The following is a 21,876-nucleotide window of genomic DNA, read 5'->3' as shown; positions in this document are numbered from 1 at the left end:
TCAGCTTTTTCTCACACAGAATGCTTAAAAGAAATCCTTCCTGCAGTTTTAAAATGTTGATAGCAATAGGTTATTATAAATAAGAAAAATAAATAAATAAATGTCACACCACAAGAAGGCATTACCTCAAATGATCTTCCAGAAAGGCTGGTCAGGTTAAATGTATAGTGTAGCTGTTCATCAATCACAGAGCAGCCCAAAGTTTTCACTTTATCAGGACACACAAGTGGAGTTTCCCACTCAAACACAAATGTGCAGTCAACTTTCCTTATCATCTTTGGCTTACCCTGTTACCAAAGAACACAGGAAGACACATTTAATTTTTGCAGAGTTTGCTGTTGTCTTTGCACTTTCCCAATTCCCCAGTAGTTAATCCCAGTGCCTCTTTACAGTTTGTTGAAGCATTAAAAAAATTCAAGAAGCGTTAGATTCACATCACCATGCAAGCTCAATTTAGTGTCCAGGTGTTGACACAAAGTAAAAACACAAGTAACTAATTGCAAATTTTTAAAGTTGTGTGTGATTATAGAAAATGTTACAGCATAGGGGGAACACTTCAGAGTAATACCTGTAAGGTTACACTGATTCTTGTGTTAGCTTGAGGTACAAGTACAAACTTTAGGATCTAAATGAGGTGCAATACAGCATTAAGTTTAGTGCCAGCTATAAGTTATCATTACATTACTTCTGTGCAATCTAATGCTTGAAATCATCACTATCTGTTACTCTCAAGCTTAAAGTTCATGCCCTCAATAAAATTTTAGCCAGTCAAGAAAATAAATATTACACTTCTTGATGTGAGTCCATCCATACATTAGAGAAACAAACCCTTGACTTAGTTTTAAACAAAGCTAACACTGGTTACTACCCACTTTTCATTACATTCCAATATCAACCTAAGTTGGATAGATGTCTTACCAGACCAGTTCCTTGGCCACAGTGAAATACAATAATAGAAGTATAGTTCAATCCATTGTTTATATGACAAGGAGTAGTGCTGTTGTAAGTGATGTAAACTTCATTTGCTGCCTTATTGAACTGGGGAGGTTCAGTAACACGACCAATATCCTACACAAGTAAAAATATGTATTAATAGAATTACAGGACACATCCAGATTCCAGATCAGCCCAGAGATTCAGATCCATTCAGATTCATCTATTTGGTTTACACAGGAGCACAACTACTACACTTGCAAAAACTTGCAATCTATACTCAAAGAACAGCCATCACATTTCAACCCTAACAAAACATAAGTTGAGCAACTCAAAACTTTTGTCACTGAGCTAGACAAAAGCTAAGGAGTTTCCGCCTCTTAGAGGTAGATTCTTCTTTACATCAATGTGCCAAATTACCACCACATCACTTAAAAATAGCATTAACAATGTCATAAGGTCCCTACATGACTATGGAAATTTGTCAAAAACAATCACAGCTTTTTTGCATCTATCTTCAAGAGCTTGCAAACAAGTCCTCAAAAGAAAAAAAACCTAGATCTCTCAAGGTAATGATACAGACAAGTTAGTCAATCCTCTGTAACAGGCTTGCTACTTATGTAGCTGTCAAGTTCTTACATGAAAGATCTAAATGCATTTTGAAGCACACTAGCATCTAGACTGCTTCCAATTGCAACAGGCTATCACAAGATCAATTGAGCCACACGATGGCTAAGACTTTGTGCTTCCCAGTGTCCACATTTGGCACACAGCACTTGGGTACATAAATTCTTTTCCACTACATGAAAAAAAAAAATCTCTGTAGCAATTTTTAGATTTATCCCTGTATTTAATCTTCTGACATCCAAAAAAGACCACTGGGGTTCAGTATAGGAAAATACTTCTTCACAGGGAAAAGCAATAAAAGGGAACTTTGCAGAGGAGGTTTTGATTCTGCATTCCATTTCTTTAATCCACTGTCAAGCCTCTGGTTCAAATCAGGTCTCTAGGCAGGGATGCTATATTAAACTATTAAGGAAATGCACGTTTCAGTGATTCTTGGCATAGTACTTACTATTGGTGATGCATTAACAAGAACCATGCAAACAGCTGATCCAGGCGGGCAATTGACATCTTTGATAGGATTGAGAGGCTCACAAATGTTGATGTAGAAGTCTGGAGAAACATCTGTAAGATCTTCAACCACAAATGCCTCATAATAGCCAGTGCGATGGATCAGAGGAGACAGGTCAATAATGGAACTGCCATTCATCACTGAGCACTTCACCTACAAGAAAATACATTTATTTATCTTATTCTTTTATTACTTGCTGTGATTAATTGAAAAACATCTTATCCTTCTTGGGGCCAGAAGCATGGCTACGTTTAAAAGTTTCAAACGTAAGTAAAGAAGCATTCATTATAATTTTTGCTCATCTATCGATACTAAGCACCATATGAAAAACCTTGATCATTTAAACATCCTTATGGAATGAAGTCCCTATCAGAACAACACCAAAACAAAGCTCTGGCGCACATACACCAGCATCCATAGTCACTACGACTTCACCACATCAGGCCCCATGCCTTCCTCTCCTCATCCACACCACCTCCAACAAACAAGCCTGGTTATAACATTATAACAATGTAAAGTCAGTGTATTGCAAGTTGATGGCTTTAGTCTTAACATGCATAAACCTACTGAGAGTCTATGAGGAATTTGAGAAATCTATTCTTCTTTAGATGCTGGAAAAGAAGCAACTAATACAATTACCATTAAATTTCAGGACAAATAATCATAGTCACTACCTAGATATCATCACACTGAAATAGCTTGGGTCACTGTGAAAAAAGGGATCGGAATGTCACTACAGATCACCAAATGGAATTAACAGGCTAGAAAACATTGGGGTTGGGTATTTTTGATTTGTATTGCAGCATGGTACGTACTACTGAAGGGAAACCAGAACTGTGTGTAGCTGAAGGAGAGAATGTGACAGTTCCTGTTGGTGAAAGAAAAATTGGAATATCTTTTTTCTAAATGGAAGTGAGAGCTATTGTAGTATTGTAGAAACAGTGACAGGGAGGAAAAACAACTTGTTGCAGAGAATGATGGTCACACTAGAGGTAATCAAAGCAGCAAAAAGAATTATTAGGCAGATTCGCAAAAGAAAATATCAGGTATTAAGAAAAGATCTAAACTCCTCCAATAGTTTGTTTGGCCTTCTATTCCTAGGGATGCCTTTACTCCATGCACCCACCCTCTACTGGTCATTTTTAAATAGCTAAAATTAACTAAAGACGACCTCAATGCATTGTCTGGAACACCAGTTCAACTAAACCGACCAGATTATGCTGTTACAGCACGTGCTGGACATCAGAAGCCAACTCTAAATTCACTCTGTCAAGGTTTATTGGGTTTTGCACCAAGCAAACTGATCATGCACTTGCCTGGCCTCTAGTCACCTGCCCAGAAACAAAGACCATCCCCGTGCACAGAGATGTTATCCTTCCTCCAGTCAACCTCAGCTCTGCTGGCCTGCTGCACTGGAGGATCTTCCCCACTGCTTCCCAACACGACACCCTATGGCTTTGATTTGAACTGTGCAGAAAAGCAGCTAAGGAGGTTCCACAAAGGGGTTATTCTCAAGTGTTAGAAGTTTTAACTTGGCTCAACACACTCAGAAGGAGTTTTTCAAGTATTGCTCACCCCTGTTTAAATGTTAGTAAGGAAAGCATTCAAGAACTCCTACATGAACTTGGGTTCTGTACTACAGGAAGAAATCTTTCCCTCAAGGAATTTAAAATATACTGCTATTATATCTAACCCCCCTCAGAAATTTTAAGTCCCATGAGCTTTTTCTGCAAAAGTGATTCTCACCTCTTCTTCACAAGCCAAGGAAGTATGCCAAGAGAAGTAACTAGTGCATGTCTGCTCATCAAAGGACACAAAAACAGGCCGGCTCTCATCTCCAGCATCAGACTTGCATACAAAGCTAAAATAGCTTTTATGCTTCAGTGCAGGGTCTGCAGGGCAAGGATCTCCATCTTCATAGACAAGCTTTAACACCTGATCTTCATAACTTAAAGTTTTACTCTGTTTTCCAGCATTAACTGGTTTTTGGCCACTTGTGATGCAGACGGCTAAAATGGAAAAAAGAAAAATTAAGAAAACAGATCAAGCCTGATGCAACTGCCTTCAAAAATTGCACCATACAACATAAACAGAAGGAACATTAAGACTGTATCATCACTTTAATTTTTCTAATAAAGAATGGCTTTGCCACAGAATCCAGAATCCAGCTGCAATTAAACTGAGCTGAACTGCACTGATACAAAGACCAAATATTTCCTTTATTCATCAACCAGCTGAATGTATTGCATCTATACATGCTTAAGCAGCTACAGAGCAGTGTTTGGTTATCACATCTCCGAAAACCAAGCAATTAATTCAAAATGTCAGACAGATATATATAATTTTATTAAGATGCCTCTTAAAAACCAAATCAATCCAATATTTTCTTTTAACTTCACAAAAATAATTTTCTCAACAAGCAATATTCCTATTTTAGCATTTAAGATGCTTAAGTATTATTTCTTATTCAATTTGACAGAAGAGCTAGTAATTCAACCTGCAATTAAGCAGCTATAAAACTAGTTAATTAAGCAGAAATTTAACTTCCACTGATGTTTCAGAAGCAACAAGAACAAAACAAAGCTAGAAAGAGGATGGGCAAAGTTTTGAAGTACAGACACAAAGCCCAGTGTAGACATATTACAGCAATGCATCACTATAAAGTTCACTTTAGGTAGAAGATTGTAATGTTTCCATTTTCACAGCATTAAAGACATGCAGTACAAGCAACTACATTCCTGCCTTCATGTCCATTCATTAGGAAATAAAGGGACTGGGACTTGAAGTGAGCCCATGTGAATGGTGTTGGGTAAAAATATATGGCCTCATTTCCTAAAACAGTTTTATGTTCCTGGTCAGTACAGCCACAAGCTGCTCCCTTCACTCCTTCTGCATTTGCAGTAAAATCACATTTTGCAGTAAACTTGAGCATAAGCATTTCTTTGGTTACCCTATAGTCAATGATTACAGTACCAGAGAGGATAAGTTGCTTACCAGCTCCATTAGCACATGAACTTTTAACTTCAGCACAAACATTCAACTCAATTATTCTGTTGTGGGAATCACTGATGGTATAGCCAGACTCTCGCTTTAAAGGTGTCAGATCAAAGAGGTGGTCTATAGGGAGATCATGGAACAATTTAATCTCTTATTCAGATTAAAAATCAAGATATTTCTTTGTATTATAAGCTTTCAGTAACTTAAAGTCAGAAGGTTAACCAGACCCTACTTGTCTGCTAGCTTAGAAAGGCAAACAATTACTTATTCACACTAATAGAGGAAAAACTAGTGCTTCAACTATCAGCTATTTATGTTCCAAGTGACATTGCAGTACAAGAGATTTCTACCATCAGTAAGCTTGTTGATCACTATCCAGAGGATGTGTCATACTGCTCTTTACTAACAGAAGTCCCTAAAGAACACAAATACAGCAGTGCTGCTTCCAGCAGCCTCTTCCACATAGAAAATCCTGAGGCCTCCCCCTTACCTGTGGCAGGATTGGTTACCCGACAGTCATTTTGCACACTGCTTTTAAGAGGACATGCAGCAGCGGTGAACCATAAGAAGGTATATTCACAATCTTCAATGGCAGTTATAAGTTCTGGCTTTGATTCCTAAACACAAAACAGTGGAGAAAGCAACTATAAAGTGATAGTGTAAGATTCATGCTAATGGGTTTATCCCTGCAGCCTGTAGCTGAGCTCAGTTCAAAGACCAGTCCTAAAACCTGACAGATCATCATAGTCCAGTGAATTAATCCAAGAACAGAGTATTTAACTGTGATTATGTCAAATACACAATAGTACAGAATCATTATCAGGAGAAATAAAATTAATGAGAGGAGAGCTAAAGGTAGCCTAGGGCAATAGAAAATCCAAAAGGCAATTCAAACCTCATCAAATAGAAGACTACTTAATGGTAAGGCATAGAGATGCACAAGAGTTAAGAGTTACACAGTCAACAGCATTATTTACTACTTGAAGCACTTCCCAACCTGCACTACATTCATCTTCAAGATGTAAGCAGACGATCTGAAGCTATTACAGATGATAAAATTTGTGCTAACAGAGTATACAACATGATCTCTCAATCGCTCAGCATCTAAAATCCAAGTACTAGAAGTCCTTCTGCTTGCATGAACACCTAAAATCCCAGCAGAAGGAACCAAAGGAACCCACTTACAATTCTGTTTTCATCACACTTGAGTCGCAATATTGTTGTTTTGCTCCGCATTTGATCTGGACACAGATCTCCATTAACATATTTCAGGATAAAAGTGACATTTTCCCAACGAGGACCATCAGCCACTTCCCCAAGACTGGTACATTTTGTACCCTCAATGAGGGAGGCAGCAGCATCAGAAGGGCAGGAACCTATACATATAAACAAAAATTGCATTATTACTTCAAATGTTAGTAAGGTGCACTTGCCTGGAATAAAAGTCCACTACTCTACTTTCAGGTATATCATGGCTGATCTGTCTCCAAGGCATTGTCCCAGCCATACTCATTGGGGTGCATTTTCCCCAAAAATTGCAACTAGCAGCAATTGTCTCACTTCACTTAAAATCATGCAAAAAGTAGTGGCAGCTACCACAGGGGAAGTAGACTACTACAGAGTGGAAGGCTACGGTCTGGCCTTGCACTGCACGAAATGTAGAGTCAGTCAGAAGATGCCATATGGAAATTCTGAAATGATTATTTTAATTTTTAAGAGCTATAGCAAACTTTGGATAAGGACTGAAGAGCTAGAGTACCAAAGCTATCAAGAGAAGAGCTGCTAGTGAATCTCACCCACTAAGCAGATGGAAATCAGGCTCACAATCTACCTTTCCCTCTGGTGCTAAAACCACACCACATACTGTCTCCACAAGCTTTGCTTTGTGATTTATTTTGCTGAGAACAGCCACTAGCAGTACTGTCCTGCCACTTGCCTTCCCCAGCTACAGGAAGAATATCTCTGTATTTTGCACTTACGTGTAGCACTGTATGGTACCAAGGGCCTGCAGACATTAATGTAGTATTTCTGGGTAGTAGCAGATATAGCAATGGCCTCCCAGTTCTCCCTGTGTCGTGTCAGGGACGAAAAGTCATAGAAATTTCCTTCAGCATCCCTGTACAAAGGATTAAAGGCATGTAAAATAATTAAGCACTTTAAAGTTGCAATTCTTAAGTTACTACAGCAATTTCAACCTGATAACTCTAAGCAGACTGTTCACTGGAAAAGAAGTCTGCATCAGACGCAGTGCCCCCCCAGAAACTTCAAATTCAGTAGAGGGATAACATCACTGCACCAGCTACTCCCACAGAAACTGTCCACATGCACACAGCTCTCAGCCAATGGAAGAGTAATTCCAGCTTTTAATTCAAGCATGCTGGCTTTCAGTGCATGGCAAGCATGCACACAGTTACAGTGTATATGTATTTAACACACACTTAAAATCCACTGGTTTACCTTCGGGTAGAGACCTATAAAGAGGCCAGATGTCCAAATATTAGCCACATCTGACCCCACATCCAATCCTAATGAGCTAATACTTGGCTGTGACAGAAATAAATTACATTTTTCCTGAAGCACTGTTTGGTGGAAGTTCCAAACAGGCAGTTGTAGTCTTATTTAAATTAGCTACTGTTAAATAACAACTTGACACTTGCAACCACCTAACATACTCAGATTCAACCATCAATAAGTACATACCAAACAGTTCCCTTTTATTATTCCACAGAAGAATCTCAAAGTTGGTTTTTTCCCAATGAAATTAGTTTTCAGAAGAACAAATTGCAAAAGTTATTTAAAATATTATGCACTGGCATTGAATGCTACATTTGCTGGTCAAAACCCAATAGCTAAAGGGGCATAAAGGGAAAGTGTTGCACTGCATTGCAAGAAGGCTGTATTTGTCTCTCTCAACATACAGCTCCGTTTTAATTTTGTGGAAACAACTTACTTGTAGGAGCACTCAGTAGATTTAACAGGTGGGCAAGCATGCTGAGTATGCCATTCAAACATGTAGGTGCAGTCTGGAGTTTCCTTCAAAAATATAGGCTGAAAGAACACAATACAAAATTAATTTGCTTTCTCATTTAGACACATGGAAACAATGAAATGCCTCAGTCATGCTTCAGCAAGAACACACATATTATCTTAGAGCCACACTATGCCTCTGACCAGCTAAGCATGGCTTCTCCCAAACCTGAGTTTATCCACATGCACACTTCTGATAAAAGGGCAGCCATTAGGAATTGCTGCCTCCCCCCAAGAAATAAGAAGAGCAAAAGTAATTCTAGACAGAATTGTTTTACAACAGCAAGGGAAGCACAAATCAGATACCAAAAGCATGTAACCAACTTAATTTAACCAGTCTGGCCACATAATACCTGCTTTCCTGCACATTCAACCTTCTAACTTTTATTTCTTACAAAAAAACAACTGTTATTTATGGAAGAACATCCCTTCCCAACTTCTCCAAGAGCTCTAGTAATGACAGACATCCCTTAAAGGAACAATATGCACTGATCTTCCTAGGCAATGATAAAGGTACCATCCATAAACAGGAGATTCAAAACATTCTTCATCTTTTTGTCCCCTCACAGTACCTTTGAATCACTTGTCTATTCTGTAAATGATTAGGCACATTCATGTTATTCACCCTAACCTTCCACACTTTAAAAAGGAGAGAAACTCTGGAAGACAGTATGTACAGGTAGCATGTTTTGAAACAAACCTCAGATGTAGTCTTGTCACAATAGAATAATATAGCAGTTGATCGTTCATATATTTTATGACATTTTTCTCCACTGGTGTAATTAAGCATTATTAGACCATTTTTGAAAGTCAGTTTGTCTGTACGCAAGCCTAGAAGCAAAGAGTTGAGAAAAGTCAACAGCTACAGTAAACACACAACTGCAGTAATGTCTCTGACAACAGGGTCACATAAACAGCAATAAAATGCACAATTAAAGAATAGATAGACAGACCTCAGCCTTCCTCTAAAACTTGCAATCCAGTTATTGTGGGACTAGTACTACAGCACAGTAAAGCTGAACTCATTCATAACTGAGTGTCAAGGTAACTACACGTATGCCATTCTATCTGCACATTGAGCCAAAGCAGTGAGGTGTTTTATCTCATTAGATGTACTAGATTAGCAAGAACCCATCTTCTATTACACCCTGGTTAATTTTCCCATTCCCTAGGTTCATTTAAGTAAGTGCTGTACCTGCTACTTTTTTGAAGTTAGGGTCCATCTTCTTTACTTGACAGGATGCAACACCGTGATGCTCTGCAGAGCAAGGCTCTGTTATTTCTCCACAAACTCTGAAGTAGTAGTCATACTCATCTGTACTCACTTTGATGTCCTTATTGGAAAGTGGCTTCAGGTCAAAAACGTGACCGTACCTTGGATCTTTCACTTGGCAATCTTTTCCTTTAAAGAGAAGTTAGCAATTTAAATTACAACTTAAGATCTATTAGCCTTCCCAAATACACTGGGGACAATTAAGGCTTACTGGACAAATAAGGCCACAAAAATGAGTAGCTACTTTAAGGCAGTGACACTGAAGAACCATCTTAGTATAAACAGCACATTTCTTTTACAACTGCCACTAAAGCAAGATGCAAAAGCCACATTGTAGTTCAAAAACTGCCTCAGAGTGGTCTCAAGTTCTTCTTTCAGCTGTGCTGAAGGTTAAGTACAAAATCAGAGACACTAAGTCCAGAACTTGCTTAATCATCTGGAAAGAACAGCAAGGTCACAAGATCAAAGCAAGAGGTGTCCTAGATGTCAGTCTTGTATCTTCTTTTAACAGCTCTGAAGTTTGATGAGTTGAGAAAATAATTGGTCATAGGAAATATTTATTCCAGCTTACAAATCTACAAAGATGCATATAAAAGAAGGTTTAGGAAAATTCTAGTTTCCTGAGTGTCATTAGCTGCTATATGTCAGTGACTTTGCTGTTGCTCAAGTCCTCAGTTTTTAAAGTGACCCTTTGCTCAATATTCTGAAGCTTTTAAAAAAATCATCAGATTGCATCACACAAACATTATGCTCTTCTCAATCATACATGTTAGTACCCAGCTAAAGACATCAGCTTTCCTTCTTCAGAACCACAATTCAGTCACCAGTGTCCTGCACAGTAATTATGTGCTACAGAGCAGCAGTTTGTGAACATTCCTCATGCCATGTCAGTTCATCAGCAGTTTCAATAAAGGCTAGGACTGTTGTGACAGGACCCTTACAGGAAGTCCAAGAATAAGGAATTATCTACAAGCGGCAAAACAAAGCCTGCAAAGGCAGAGAAGACGTCTATACATTCCATCTAAGAGACAATCAAGTACCAGAACCAGAACTTGCGATTTCTTGTTGCACATCCTGGAGTCAAATACAAACTGAGACTCCCCCACTGGCCTCTCACCCATTGTCTAACAAGGGTCAAGTTTAATCTTGCTTCCAGTCTTTGGTGAGGAACAGGGAACGACTTGCCAGGCACAAAATCAACTCTGTTCTCATGAAAACTGAGGTTTTATTATTTACTAGCAAGTCTGTCTGTGATTTAACAAGAGAGTAATAATGCTGTTTTGATAAAGTACTGTATTACATCTTCTTTCTCTAGATAGGCAAGTACATTTGCCTCTCATCCTAACTTGTACTTTTGACATTAGACAGGATTTGTAGTTAGCTTAAAGCTCAGAATAGACATTCCTCCACAAGCCAACGCTTTTTACACAAAGATTCACAGGGCAAGAACCCAACATAGTTTCATTCAAGTATTTATTACTTGTACAGTTTGACTGATACTTTAAATCTCAAATAACTACTTACCTTCTGCTTTGTGAACAGGACATGCCGCCAAAGTCCTCCAAACAAAGACAAACTCACAGTCATTCTCTTGCTCCAACACTGGTGATCCCTACAGAAAAGAGCCATATGAAGGAGGCTTACTAACAATTACACTGCAAGTCTCAAAACATACGCACATGGCTTTTTTTTTTTTACTGCAGTTTCACAGTTTAAAGTCTTCACTATCAAACTGCAGTATTGATGTTCAGCAAAGAGCTGCTTTTGGTGGCTCACAGGAGGAAAAAGGATTCCACGATAGTTCACAATTGTGTTCTATAGGTTCAGCAAAACAGACAGCTTTTTCAAGAAGAGCCAAGGAAAAACCCAATATGTAAGATTTTACTTTTTAGAATCAGTCTCTCCATGTTAAGAGGAATAAACATGGTTTATTTTGGTAAAAGCACTAAAATCCTCATTAGTAGCAAGTAGAAGAGAAAATTACCGTTGTTTGGTCACACTGGAAGATGATACGTGTGGAGTAACGCTGATTATCTTTGCACGTGTCACCATTCAAGTAGATAATGCTCAATGACCCATCAGTAGCAGCCTGGGGGTTTATCTGAATGACTCCCAAATTCTTGCTTTTATCAGTGTATTTCACACAAGATCCTATGGCACCACCTACAGGACAAGAACTGGTGTTTAGTTCAAAGCTTTAACAACGAGTGCTAAATTGATTGTAAAATAATATAACAGGGAAGCTTTAAGAGAGCTTTGAAGTAAACTGTCTCAAACTCCTGAAGCAGAACACAACACACACATATTCATCAACACAGTTAGAAACACAGTGTACCTAAAGCCTTTGAGGAATGTACCGAGATACTCCTGCATACTCAAATCTTTCAAACTGCACTAATTTATCTGATTCCACAGACTTGTAAAAGACTACAGTACCGTTAAATACATTAAACTGGGGAGAAATGGAGTAAGACAGGGGTTAAGTTTCTCATTTTGGCTTCATTCAGTTAGGAGGTTTCAACAACATTTGACTTCCTCTACTAGTTTCAGCTTAATTTTCTTCACAATGGTGAATATGGGGCTGTGTTTTGGATTTGTGCTGAACACAGGGTTGATAATATAGAGATTTTTTGTTATTAGTGAGCAGGGCTTACATAGAGCCAAGGCCTTTTCTGCTTTTCCTACTATAAGATGGCAAGGAAAGCTGGGGGGCACAGGAGGCTGGGAGGAGACACAGCAGGGGCAGGTGACCCAAACTGATCAAAGGGATATTCCAAACTATATGACATCATGCTCATATTAAGTGGGGGAAGGAGGAGGAAGGAGGGACATTTGGAATTATGATGTTTGTATTCCCAAGTCACTGTTACATGTGATGTAGCCCTGCCCTCCTGGAGATAGCTGAACACCTGCCTCCCCATGGGAAGAAGGGAGTTAATTTCTTGTTTTGCTTTGCTTGTATGCTCAGCTTATGCTTTGCCCATTAAAATGTCTTTACCAGAAACCACAATTTCTCACCTTCACCCTTCTGATTTTCACCCTGATCCTGCTGGTGGGGAAGTGAGCAAGCAGCTGAATGGGATTGACTGCTGGCTGGGGTTAAACTATGACACTTTATATCCTATCTTCTTTAAAAAATAATAATAAGCTCACAGATCCTGGCAATACTGCCCTCAATGCAATTTTCCCAAACGCATTAATATACATCTCAATGCAAGAGTCCTGATGAGCATTAAGACTGCTCTCAGCTTGCAGAAGTCTGTTTATTAATACTCTTGCATATGTCACCCAGACACATGGGTGACATACATCATCCAGATCTATGCTATTTCTGTGATTAGACAGGAGTCAATAAATCTTACTAAAACAGCCAGGGACATCACTCTGACCATAAGGTCTTGCATCAGAAGACAAAAGTTAAGAAGTGTTTGCTACTTGGCTTACCAGGACATCCAGTCACATAGGGCAGGGGCTTGCAGACATTCAAGAAAAATGTTCGCTTTTTCGCTTCCTTTGAAGTGTCTATAGCAACCCACGGCTCGCCATCTTTGCTCAAGTCACTTAAGTCATACTCATTGCCAGCAGCATCTAGAAGAAATGCAGTAAGCTGAGAGAACTTAATATTGCAGCAGAATTGGATTTGACATGATACCAGTTTCACTAACAAATACACAACTCAAAATAACTTTCAGAATCACATTAGATATTTATTAAGAGAATGTACTGTTGCCACACAAACATCACCATGCCAAATGTAGAACACAGTTTCCTTGCCAGTTACTTCCCAAATGTAACTTCTCCACAAATCACAGGTGCATTTTTACAGATGTCAATACTAAATTAACTCATTTTCTTTAGAGTAGGGCTGAAGCAGCATCAGTCACAGTAATGATTACATGTTTTCAAAGTAATTATCAACTTTCTTGTGTATACCACAATGTTTTAAATTAGCTTTATTCCCTGTTTTTTAAGTAAAGCCTGCTTCAAACAACTTCCCTCTTCTTCTACAAAGATTTTAAGTCTTACAAATGTCTTCTCAATAGGTAATCTTAAAGCCCTCCACTGAGCAGAAGTTTGCTGCCCAGTTAATCCTTCCAACATGGGAAAAAGCCCACCTAAATTCCAGGTACTCACCTGTAACCTGACAATCTACAGGAGCAGGAGCACAAGCCAGAGCTGTGTGAAACTCAAAAAAAGTATCATGGACGTCCAGCACACTGTTTATCTCCTCACGCACAAACTTAAGCTCTCCAGGATATGAATCATTACAAATGAAAGTCACTCTGAACATGTCTGATGTTCCTATAAAACAAACATTTATCTACTGATGGTTCTGTTTGGAACATTTGAATTTAAGTTCAAGTTAATACTCAACTTCAAAATTTTCTAAGAGTTTCTTATTAATAACTGCTTCAAGGATAACACCACCTTGCTGATTATGGAGTTTCAGCTGTAAATATGCAAGCCTTCTTCAGAGAGCCATGAAAAATTGCCTAGCAGCCACCATTGCCTCTACAAACAAGAGGCCAAAACATGCCTTGACAATGTAATCATCTTGTTGAAATGTGTCTCCTTGACACATTTCAACAACATGATTACCTTCATTGACCTCTGCTCCCTACGTTGTTTGACATATATGAAGAAACAGAAACTTTTTAAAACACCACCAGTGGTAACAAGCAGCTTTTAAATTACATCACAAAAAGTTTTGGTTTGGGGGTTCTGTTTGTTTGTAAGAAGTTCAGTGTAACGACTGCAGAACAAGTAATACTGATCCTACCAAAGCACTTTATTTTAAGTTCTGTTTAGTCCTCAAGAAATGACAGAATTATGTCAGGGAGTAGTATTTGTCAGCAAAATTCTTAGTAGTGTTATAAAAATTGTAGAACCTCTCAAAATAAAATACATAAGAGCTTAATCACTGTTACATATTATGTACAAAAATGTCACAACTGAGAAAACAAGAGATAGCACCCCAGCAATTAAACATGTTGAAGCATTTGAGGTTCCTGAATCCAAAACCCAGTTTTCCCAAGGTCTTTTGTTGTTAAGATGTCATATTCCTTTCTACAAAGCTCAGTTTCAGTATAATTGAAGAGCATCTACTATCAAAAAACAGATATACATTTTTAATTCATTTTACCTGCAAAATATAAAATTCATGAAGCAGGTACACATGAAGTATTAGAGCACTAATTTAAAATGGAGAATTGTACTCTCAAAGGAGAGTACAAGCTTACTGAAAACTGACCTTTCAGATATGAAACACCTTTAGAGAGAATTATCCATGAAACTGAAGCTAAAAGCTATTACTTCACTTAGAAAAAGAACCTGAGTTCATTTTGTTTTCCCAATTTGACTATCCATTTCTCCATGCAAGCACCAGTATTTTTCATCTGCTAAGGAGAAAACTCTATAGTGTATTGAGTCACTTTCCTAGAGTTTTGAAATGCACATGTATTACTGAGCCATTACCATGCTGTGTAACTTCATCTCTTCCTAAAATTTCCATAGGAGCAAGCTTGTTTAAGAAATTAATACCAAGCCAAATATACTTCAGCACATGAACAAAAGAAGGAATGAAGACCACTCACACTGTTTTTACAATATCCTGTGTATTTCCTGAACTCACCTGATTCCACATGAAGACGGCCTCTGTAGGTAAGAGTTAGAAACCCTTCACTGGATAGATAAAGGGTTTTGTCCAATTCCAGTGGCCTCAGAGGTGTCAGATTTTCTCTTTCACACCCAGCAGCTGTTTTGCCATTGATTTCACCACAATATGGCAAGTGTCCACAAATGTTTAGCTAGAAATTTTGAAAACATGTAGATGTACATGGTATTAACTGCATCAGAAAAACAAGGTCCACATGGCCATTTCTACATCAGTAAAACACTTGTAGAGAACTATTTGAAACAATACAGTTGTCTTGCAGTGCAGAAATTGCAGACTACAATTCAACTATAATACAGTAAGAGTATCCTCAATCTTTGGATTATGGGGTCCATAAATTCTCCCCACTAGGAGTAAAGGATGTGGTTCAGCATGTTTATTCTTGGCCTAAAGATATCACTATGGTATTATCAATGACAGCCTAGGATTACTGACACATGCAGATTACATTAAAAACACTGATATGGACAGACTAAATCCTTTTCTAGGCTTTCCCTATCAATTTCTTCAGAATTCGCTGATAAATTGGCAGTACACAATAGAGTCCAAGAGGGGAAAAATCACCTCAAAAAGGAGCCTCAAAAGTGTGGCTACCTCATGTTCTCCAAGAACCAGAAGCTTAATGCTTTCGAGATTAGGCGATTGAAGTAATCTTTCATTCCCTCCCTCTACCACAAAGCTTTCCTGCCAACTCATACTCCCTAAGAAGACTGAGTGAAAGCTCCCCTAGATCACTATGCAAGACAAAAAATGCAACAACAGCACTCAAACAACAGAGAATGCAGTCAAAATCCTTACCGAGAATGTTTTCCCATTGCCAGTAACTGTGTACCCTTGCTCAGAAGCCAATGGCTGCAGGTTGAACACAAAACCAGTGTTTGGATCTCGCACAGAGCACGACTGGGAAAAAAATTACAACAAAATTATTTTCTCCTTCTGCATTTCTTCTGTTTAGATTTTACCTCTAACTCGTTTCAAGAACCAAAGCAGTGATTTAGACATATTCCTACCCTGCATATAGAACATATATAAGCTACTCTGGCAGTAGCTTCATTCAATTCTTTTGTATATTTGTTCAATTCTTTTTGTCCACTGACATCAGTCACACCAACATACGAAAGTGGAATTTAAGAGATGGCATCTATCATATTAGCTAAGAGCATGGAAATTTTAACTGAGGGCTGTTTTCACACTAATGTGTTTATGGTGAGACCTGTAAAGCAGAAGCAACTGAGTAGATTTCACAGAATATTTTGCATTGGAAGGGACCCACAAGGATCACTGAGTCCAACTGTTTAATGTATGGCTCATATGGGGATCAAACAGGAATCAAAGCCTCAGCCTTGGTGCTATTAGCATCACGCTCTTAGCAACCGAGCTAATCTCATGGCTTAGTGTGAAAAAAGAAAAGCCTCATCTGATGATCTGCAGAAAACAAGGATATTACATATCCATACATATAAACTCAGTTTTACTAGCAACATAACAAGGGAATGAAACATTAAATGAAGCATTCAAGAGGAAGTAAACACCTGAGTATTTTTGTCAGAAGTTAGGCATTTCAGAAACACTTCAAAAATACAACATGATAAGATATCACAAGACTACATCATGACCAACTTAAGACTTCACTTTAGGTAGTTTTCTTCAAGAGCCATTTGAACAGAGAAACCAAGAGTGCTATAAATAAACATTGTACATTGAGACTATAAATACAATTTATATTCTCCTTTCTCACCTGGGAATCATCTTTTGCTTCCTTTATTGGGCAAGCAGCCTCAGTTTCCCATAAGAAAGTGGCCACACAATCCAGAATAGCTATAAACCGTGGGCTGCTACTCTGGAAACAGATTGCAGAGGAAGACCAGAGTAAGTGTAATAGCTAACACTTTGTCATGTTTGAGATTACCCCTTAGAGAAACTGTCATGTTCTTCTAAAACACTTCACTACAAAGGCACAAAATTTCCACCCCACTTCCCTCTCCCCAATTTATTTTGAAGGTCATCACTGAAAACTTATTTTAGTTAAACATTTACTATGTGACCAAGCATTAGCCAAGAACTGAATCTGACATCCAAATACTCAGATTAAAGTCAATATTTAATCTAGACACATATAACTAGATCTTGTCTCAGTCTAAGCTTTGAGGAGTTTTGGTGTATAATACATAGTCCATAATTAAAAAAAAAAAAGGCAAAAGTAAAGCAACAGAAATCTGTTAGGTGAGGTAACAAGGTAACAGGAATATTAATTATATACACTTCATGTCAGTGTTTTAAACAAAAGCAAAGCAGTTCATAACTGCTCCATGTCACAGATTTTTCACCACACCTCTTGGGCTACAGATCACGTGGGTAAGGTGAGAGCAAGACCTGCAGATTCAAAAAGCCAGGAAAAACAAGTCTACACAAGCTTAAGTCTAATAATCCCCTCAATCTAATCTCCACTATGTGGAGTTGTAGCCCAAAAAGCTCTACAGATTTAAGAATTCTAGAATCAACAATCTATGGAGAATGCAGAACCTAAGCCTGAGAATGCGCCTTACAATATTTTTCCGCTTAAGAGCGTCCACAATGCTGTTTTATGTACTCATGTATTTTTCATGGTAATTAGACTAGTCTGAAATACTACTGTTCATCAAGGCTGTTAGTTTGTATCTAGTTCTTGTTTATGATAAAATACTCGGACACATGCTCCTCTAGCATGTAAATCAGTTTTGGTTTTACATTTCAATTTCAAAACCTCAAGCAGTCTCCATTGCCACAAATCTGCTATACACTACACATCTTCATGTGGCTTCATGTTATAGGATGAGAAACCTACTATGATGAAATAACAACTGGAAGATCATTTGTCCTTACAAGAGTGCCCCTGGAACAGACAAAGTGGATGGTAGTGGTGTAAGTAGTTGTCTTTCCATCAGCATTGATGCACACAGAGCCATTTGCATAGGTTAGAGAAACATGTCCAGGTCTTTCAATTACTAGTTCTTTGCTGGCAACACCAAGATTACTAATAGAGGTGACTTCAGAATAAGAGCCCTAGAAATAAAGAAAAGCATGTCAACAACTTTTAATAAAATAGATACAACCAAAAAGAAGATACCTACTACAGTACTCTTGTATACACAGGTCAATAGCTTTGAAGACAACAAAGCTCTCAACATTTCTCTCCCATTCTATATTCAAGTTTCACATATTTAACAGACAACCTCCACAACAAGGTACAGTTCCATTTTTGTTGTTTTTATTTTTAGTACAATAAGGTGCTTGTAGTACCTTAGAACACCCATCTGCATCTCTTGGGCCATAGAGCTTAGCAATTCAGGGAGGCCTGTGTCTTCTGCAATAGAATTTATTGTAGAGCTCTTTGAAACAATATGTGGAAGCCTCCAGGTGTTCTCAGCATTGACTTTAGGGATCTGCCATGCTTAGCTAGGGATAAAAATCACTGACAGAAACTGAGCACTAGAAAGACAGTAGGTGCTACTACCAAAGTCTGAAGTCATTGTCACTGCAACATAACTGGTGTTTCCTAGTTTTAAGAAACCACTTAAAGTCAATAGCAGGAACAAACTGAAAAATATGCCTCCAAAACAGCTGTACACAGACTTCTGCCCTTCAATTTTTTTTTAACAACTCTTTAGATTGACCCAATGCACTCACCTTTTACTCACTATCTCAAGCAGTGAAGTAATAAAGCCCTGAAGTGTCTCTACATGTTAAGGAAGCTGCCTTGCACAACAAGGCCCATTGCAACCACAGAGAACGAGCAATAATTATCTCTCAAGTGCTGTGTTGGCAATGACTGGCTTCAGGCACTAACATTCCCTTTAACAGTAAGAGGGGAAGGTGTTTGATAGCAGGAACTAGGACAGCTGGGTGAGCCTCTAGCTCAGCTTTCCCTACAGCTCTGAGCAGCAATGAAGTCAGTCAGGCCAACAGGTCGATTCAGCCTGTCAGCTGCTATCACTTCCATGATAAATTGTTATACTTCAGGGCAATACAGAAGTACAGGCCCATAACATCCACCAGCATTGTTTCTTCTTTTATTTGCTTTGCAACATCTACCTAATCTACTCTTCAGATCCAAAGCAAGCTCAGGGAGGGCAGGGATGCCACAAAGAATCTTTAAGCAAATTTTTTCCACAGTTCAATCTAAAACAAGCCAGAAGCAAGACGAAAATATCCAGGAGGCCAGCCTGTTCCTAAAGAAGTGTGTATTCCTAGCAGTCTCTGAGACTCCAGCAATTCATACAAAAGAGATGCAGCTTGTCTGCCTCTGAAATACAGGGCAAAAAATCATCAGTGTCAAACATGACATTGGTACACTTGTAAAAATTAAAGCTTTATTCTTTGAAGAGGTGGACAGGAGCTCTACCATTTTGCTATGGTTATGCAACTATTATGGTACACAGAATATCCCTTTGCACAAGGAGTCAGAATTCACATGGCCGTTTGAATCTCACTCGTGTCTCTTTCAGTCTCACTCATGTGGCAAACCAGCTCTGAGCTGGGCTGGAAAGGTACTCACAGAAACTGGCTTATATTCCATCTGACAGACAGAGGCTCGCCGGTCACATCCTGGGACAGCAATCAGGGGCCGACAGACATTTATGTAGTACTTCTTGCGCTCACTTGCTCTCGAATTATCCATGGCATACCAGTTTTCACCTCTCTTCTCAGATTTTGCTAATCTGAGCAGAAAGAGAAAGTTCTGCTGTAAGGACACCCATGCTTCATAGACTCTTCAGCTTTCTCAGTCTCAAGAAACAGAGCAACCCTAAGGCATTCCCAACTAACTTCTCCCCCTCATTTTTAAGTGCTACAATTAGAAATAATAGTCCTGGGACACAGAGCACAGTTGACAAGGTAGTATGTTTTTATAAGCAAAACCATCCCAAAAAGTCAGTTTACATCCTAGGAGGCAAGCCAACATACTAGAGGGATTTCACCATACTTGCAGTCAAGACTCTCACAAGAGGTGAAGCTTCTGGAGCTGTCTACACAGGAAACCAACTTCAGCCAGAACCAAACTAGAATAGCTAACTTACAGTGCACGTGTCACTTTCCTACCTTGACAAGTCATATTGGTCCATGGTGTTGGTATCTGTCACAACACATTCTAGTGGGATTTCTGGACAAGCATATTCAGTGTACCACCTGAAGTTGTAGGTATAGTTATCTTCTTTCTACAAATGAGCAGAATAGGTAAGAGAGGCTTTTCACATTGACAACTTTGTGACTCACAGCTACTGCTTTATACATCAAGCTCGGTATCTCCCCTTGGTTTTGGGATATAATCTTGTCAGACTGATTTGTGTGGGTCTGTCCTGTTACAGATCCTGCCATTCCCTGCCACCAAAAATGCTCTTGCCAAAAAAAACTGCTCTGGTTCTGTTTAACCACTGTCTGCTGGGTATACAGTCATATCGTCTGTTCCTTCTCAGCCAGTTTGGGTTTTTTCCAGCTAGAAATATGAGACAACCAAAAGCACTAATTACATGGCCCACTAGAAGAGAGTGAGGTAACAATCTGGGTCCAGGTAAACAGCTTACTGTTCACTGGTCAAGGAAAGCTTTATGGCTGCAACAAGAGTCAAATATACCAAGAGAAATAACTACTTATTTTAGTCTGCTTTACAGATACTGGGTATTTCCACACGTAACACCCTGCTTGTACGGACCTAGTAGCTATTGTCAGTATTTCAGGATGGAGATCCTTCCTTTCTTCATATAGAACTTCTTACCTGATACTCAGGCTGACCTATTCGAGCATCATGGTCACACAGGAAAGTTATAAGGGTAGAGCGCTGTGTTTTATTCTCATTGTTGTATGCTGCACCATTTTTGTAGGTCAACTGAATCAGGCCATCATAATAGGAAAGTTTGGAACTGGGCAGTCCAAGACTCCAAGACTGCTCGTTACTAGAAAATAAAAAGTGAGTTTAGAGAGTGAACAGAACGCAAAATTGTCTCGAAGAGAAGTCTTACAAATAGAAACCACGTAAGTTTACACAAGACACCATAATAAGGCATAATAACTAAATAGGGTTGATTAGACCTCAGTGAGCTGGGATAAAAAGAATGCTGCCGAAAGGAAACTTAAAACATGAACAGATGTCCTCCTGTGACAAGGAAAGGAAGTTACATATTGCTAAGATATTTAGAAAACTTGAATACTCCTATCTCTAAAAGGGTGACAATACCATCAAGTTCTCATTCTCCAAAGTGGAAGTCAAACTGCAGACACCCTCATCTTGGGGTCAAACTGGCCTCATCCAATTACATATGGGCAATGAAGACCTAGCACTGCACAACAGCTCTCTGCTAGGTATCAGCTTTGGTTCAGAAGTGTTTTGTCACTGACTTAACATTGACTCTATCAGACCTAGCTTGATCATCTTCCTCTGAAGAACATTTCTAGGGTCTGCAGAAAACTGTCCTTGCCTGGAGAGTAACTCAGGGCCAAGTACCCCATCTCTGGCAGCAGGCTGACCTGGAACCTGAAATACACAGCTATTTCTGATGCTACCTCAGACATAGTTTATAGGAGGCAAAAGCAGTGATGCTGTCAGAGTAGCAGTACACACTAGGAACGTACATGGAACAGCCCATTTAGTAAGGGAGATTATAAAATTGTTAAGGTTGGAAAAAACCTCCCAGATCAAGTCCAACCATCAACTTAGTACCACCACCAAATCTTTCCACTGAACCATGTCCTCAAGTCAATATCCATATATATTTTGAACACTTCCAGGGATGGCAGTTCCACCACTTCCTTGGGCAGCCTGCTTCAATGCTTGACAACCCTTTCCATGAAGAAATTTTTCCTACT

The 21,876-nt window shown here is 38.9% G+C and overlaps 1 protein-coding gene across 1 annotated transcript in view; it reads right to left on the bottom strand.

Annotated features, from left to right (window-relative positions):
- IGF2R (insulin like growth factor 2 receptor) overlaps positions 1–21,876 on the bottom strand; it is a 56,221-nt gene that overhangs the window by 9,090 nt on the left and 25,255 nt on the right. Inside the window, exons 16-37 of the mRNA XM_005488129.4 lie at positions 20,789–20,966; positions 20,116–20,231; positions 19,574–19,736; positions 17,902–18,081; positions 16,778–16,879; positions 15,838–15,939; positions 14,998–15,172; positions 13,500–13,667; positions 12,810–12,953; positions 11,350–11,528; positions 10,890–10,977; positions 9,288–9,494; positions 8,793–8,923; positions 8,016–8,113; positions 7,045–7,181; positions 6,251–6,441; positions 5,556–5,682; positions 5,063–5,185; positions 3,815–4,077; positions 2,009–2,221; positions 919–1,068; positions 126–287 (exon numbers count right to left, since the gene is read on the bottom strand). Coding sequence (XP_005488186.3) covers positions 126–287; positions 919–1,068; positions 2,009–2,221; positions 3,815–4,077; positions 5,063–5,185; positions 5,556–5,682; positions 6,251–6,441; positions 7,045–7,181; positions 8,016–8,113; positions 8,793–8,923; positions 9,288–9,494; positions 10,890–10,977; positions 11,350–11,528; positions 12,810–12,953; positions 13,500–13,667; positions 14,998–15,172; positions 15,838–15,939; positions 16,778–16,879; positions 17,902–18,081; positions 19,574–19,736; positions 20,116–20,231; positions 20,789–20,966 — 3,397 coding nt within the window. The remainder of the gene's footprint in view (positions 1–125; positions 288–918; positions 1,069–2,008; positions 2,222–3,814; positions 4,078–5,062; positions 5,186–5,555; positions 5,683–6,250; positions 6,442–7,044; positions 7,182–8,015; positions 8,114–8,792; positions 8,924–9,287; positions 9,495–10,889; positions 10,978–11,349; positions 11,529–12,809; positions 12,954–13,499; positions 13,668–14,997; positions 15,173–15,837; positions 15,940–16,777; positions 16,880–17,901; positions 18,082–19,573; positions 19,737–20,115; positions 20,232–20,788; positions 20,967–21,876) is intronic.

Source organism: Zonotrichia albicollis, chromosome 3 (assembly GCF_047830755.1).
Source record: "Zonotrichia albicollis isolate bZonAlb1 chromosome 3, bZonAlb1.hap1, whole genome shotgun sequence".
Lineage (NCBI taxonomy): Eukaryota > Metazoa > Chordata > Aves > Passeriformes > Passerellidae > Zonotrichia > Zonotrichia albicollis.
The sequence above is the reverse complement of the archived record's forward strand: the minus strand, read 5'-3'. Positions and strand labels throughout refer to the sequence as shown.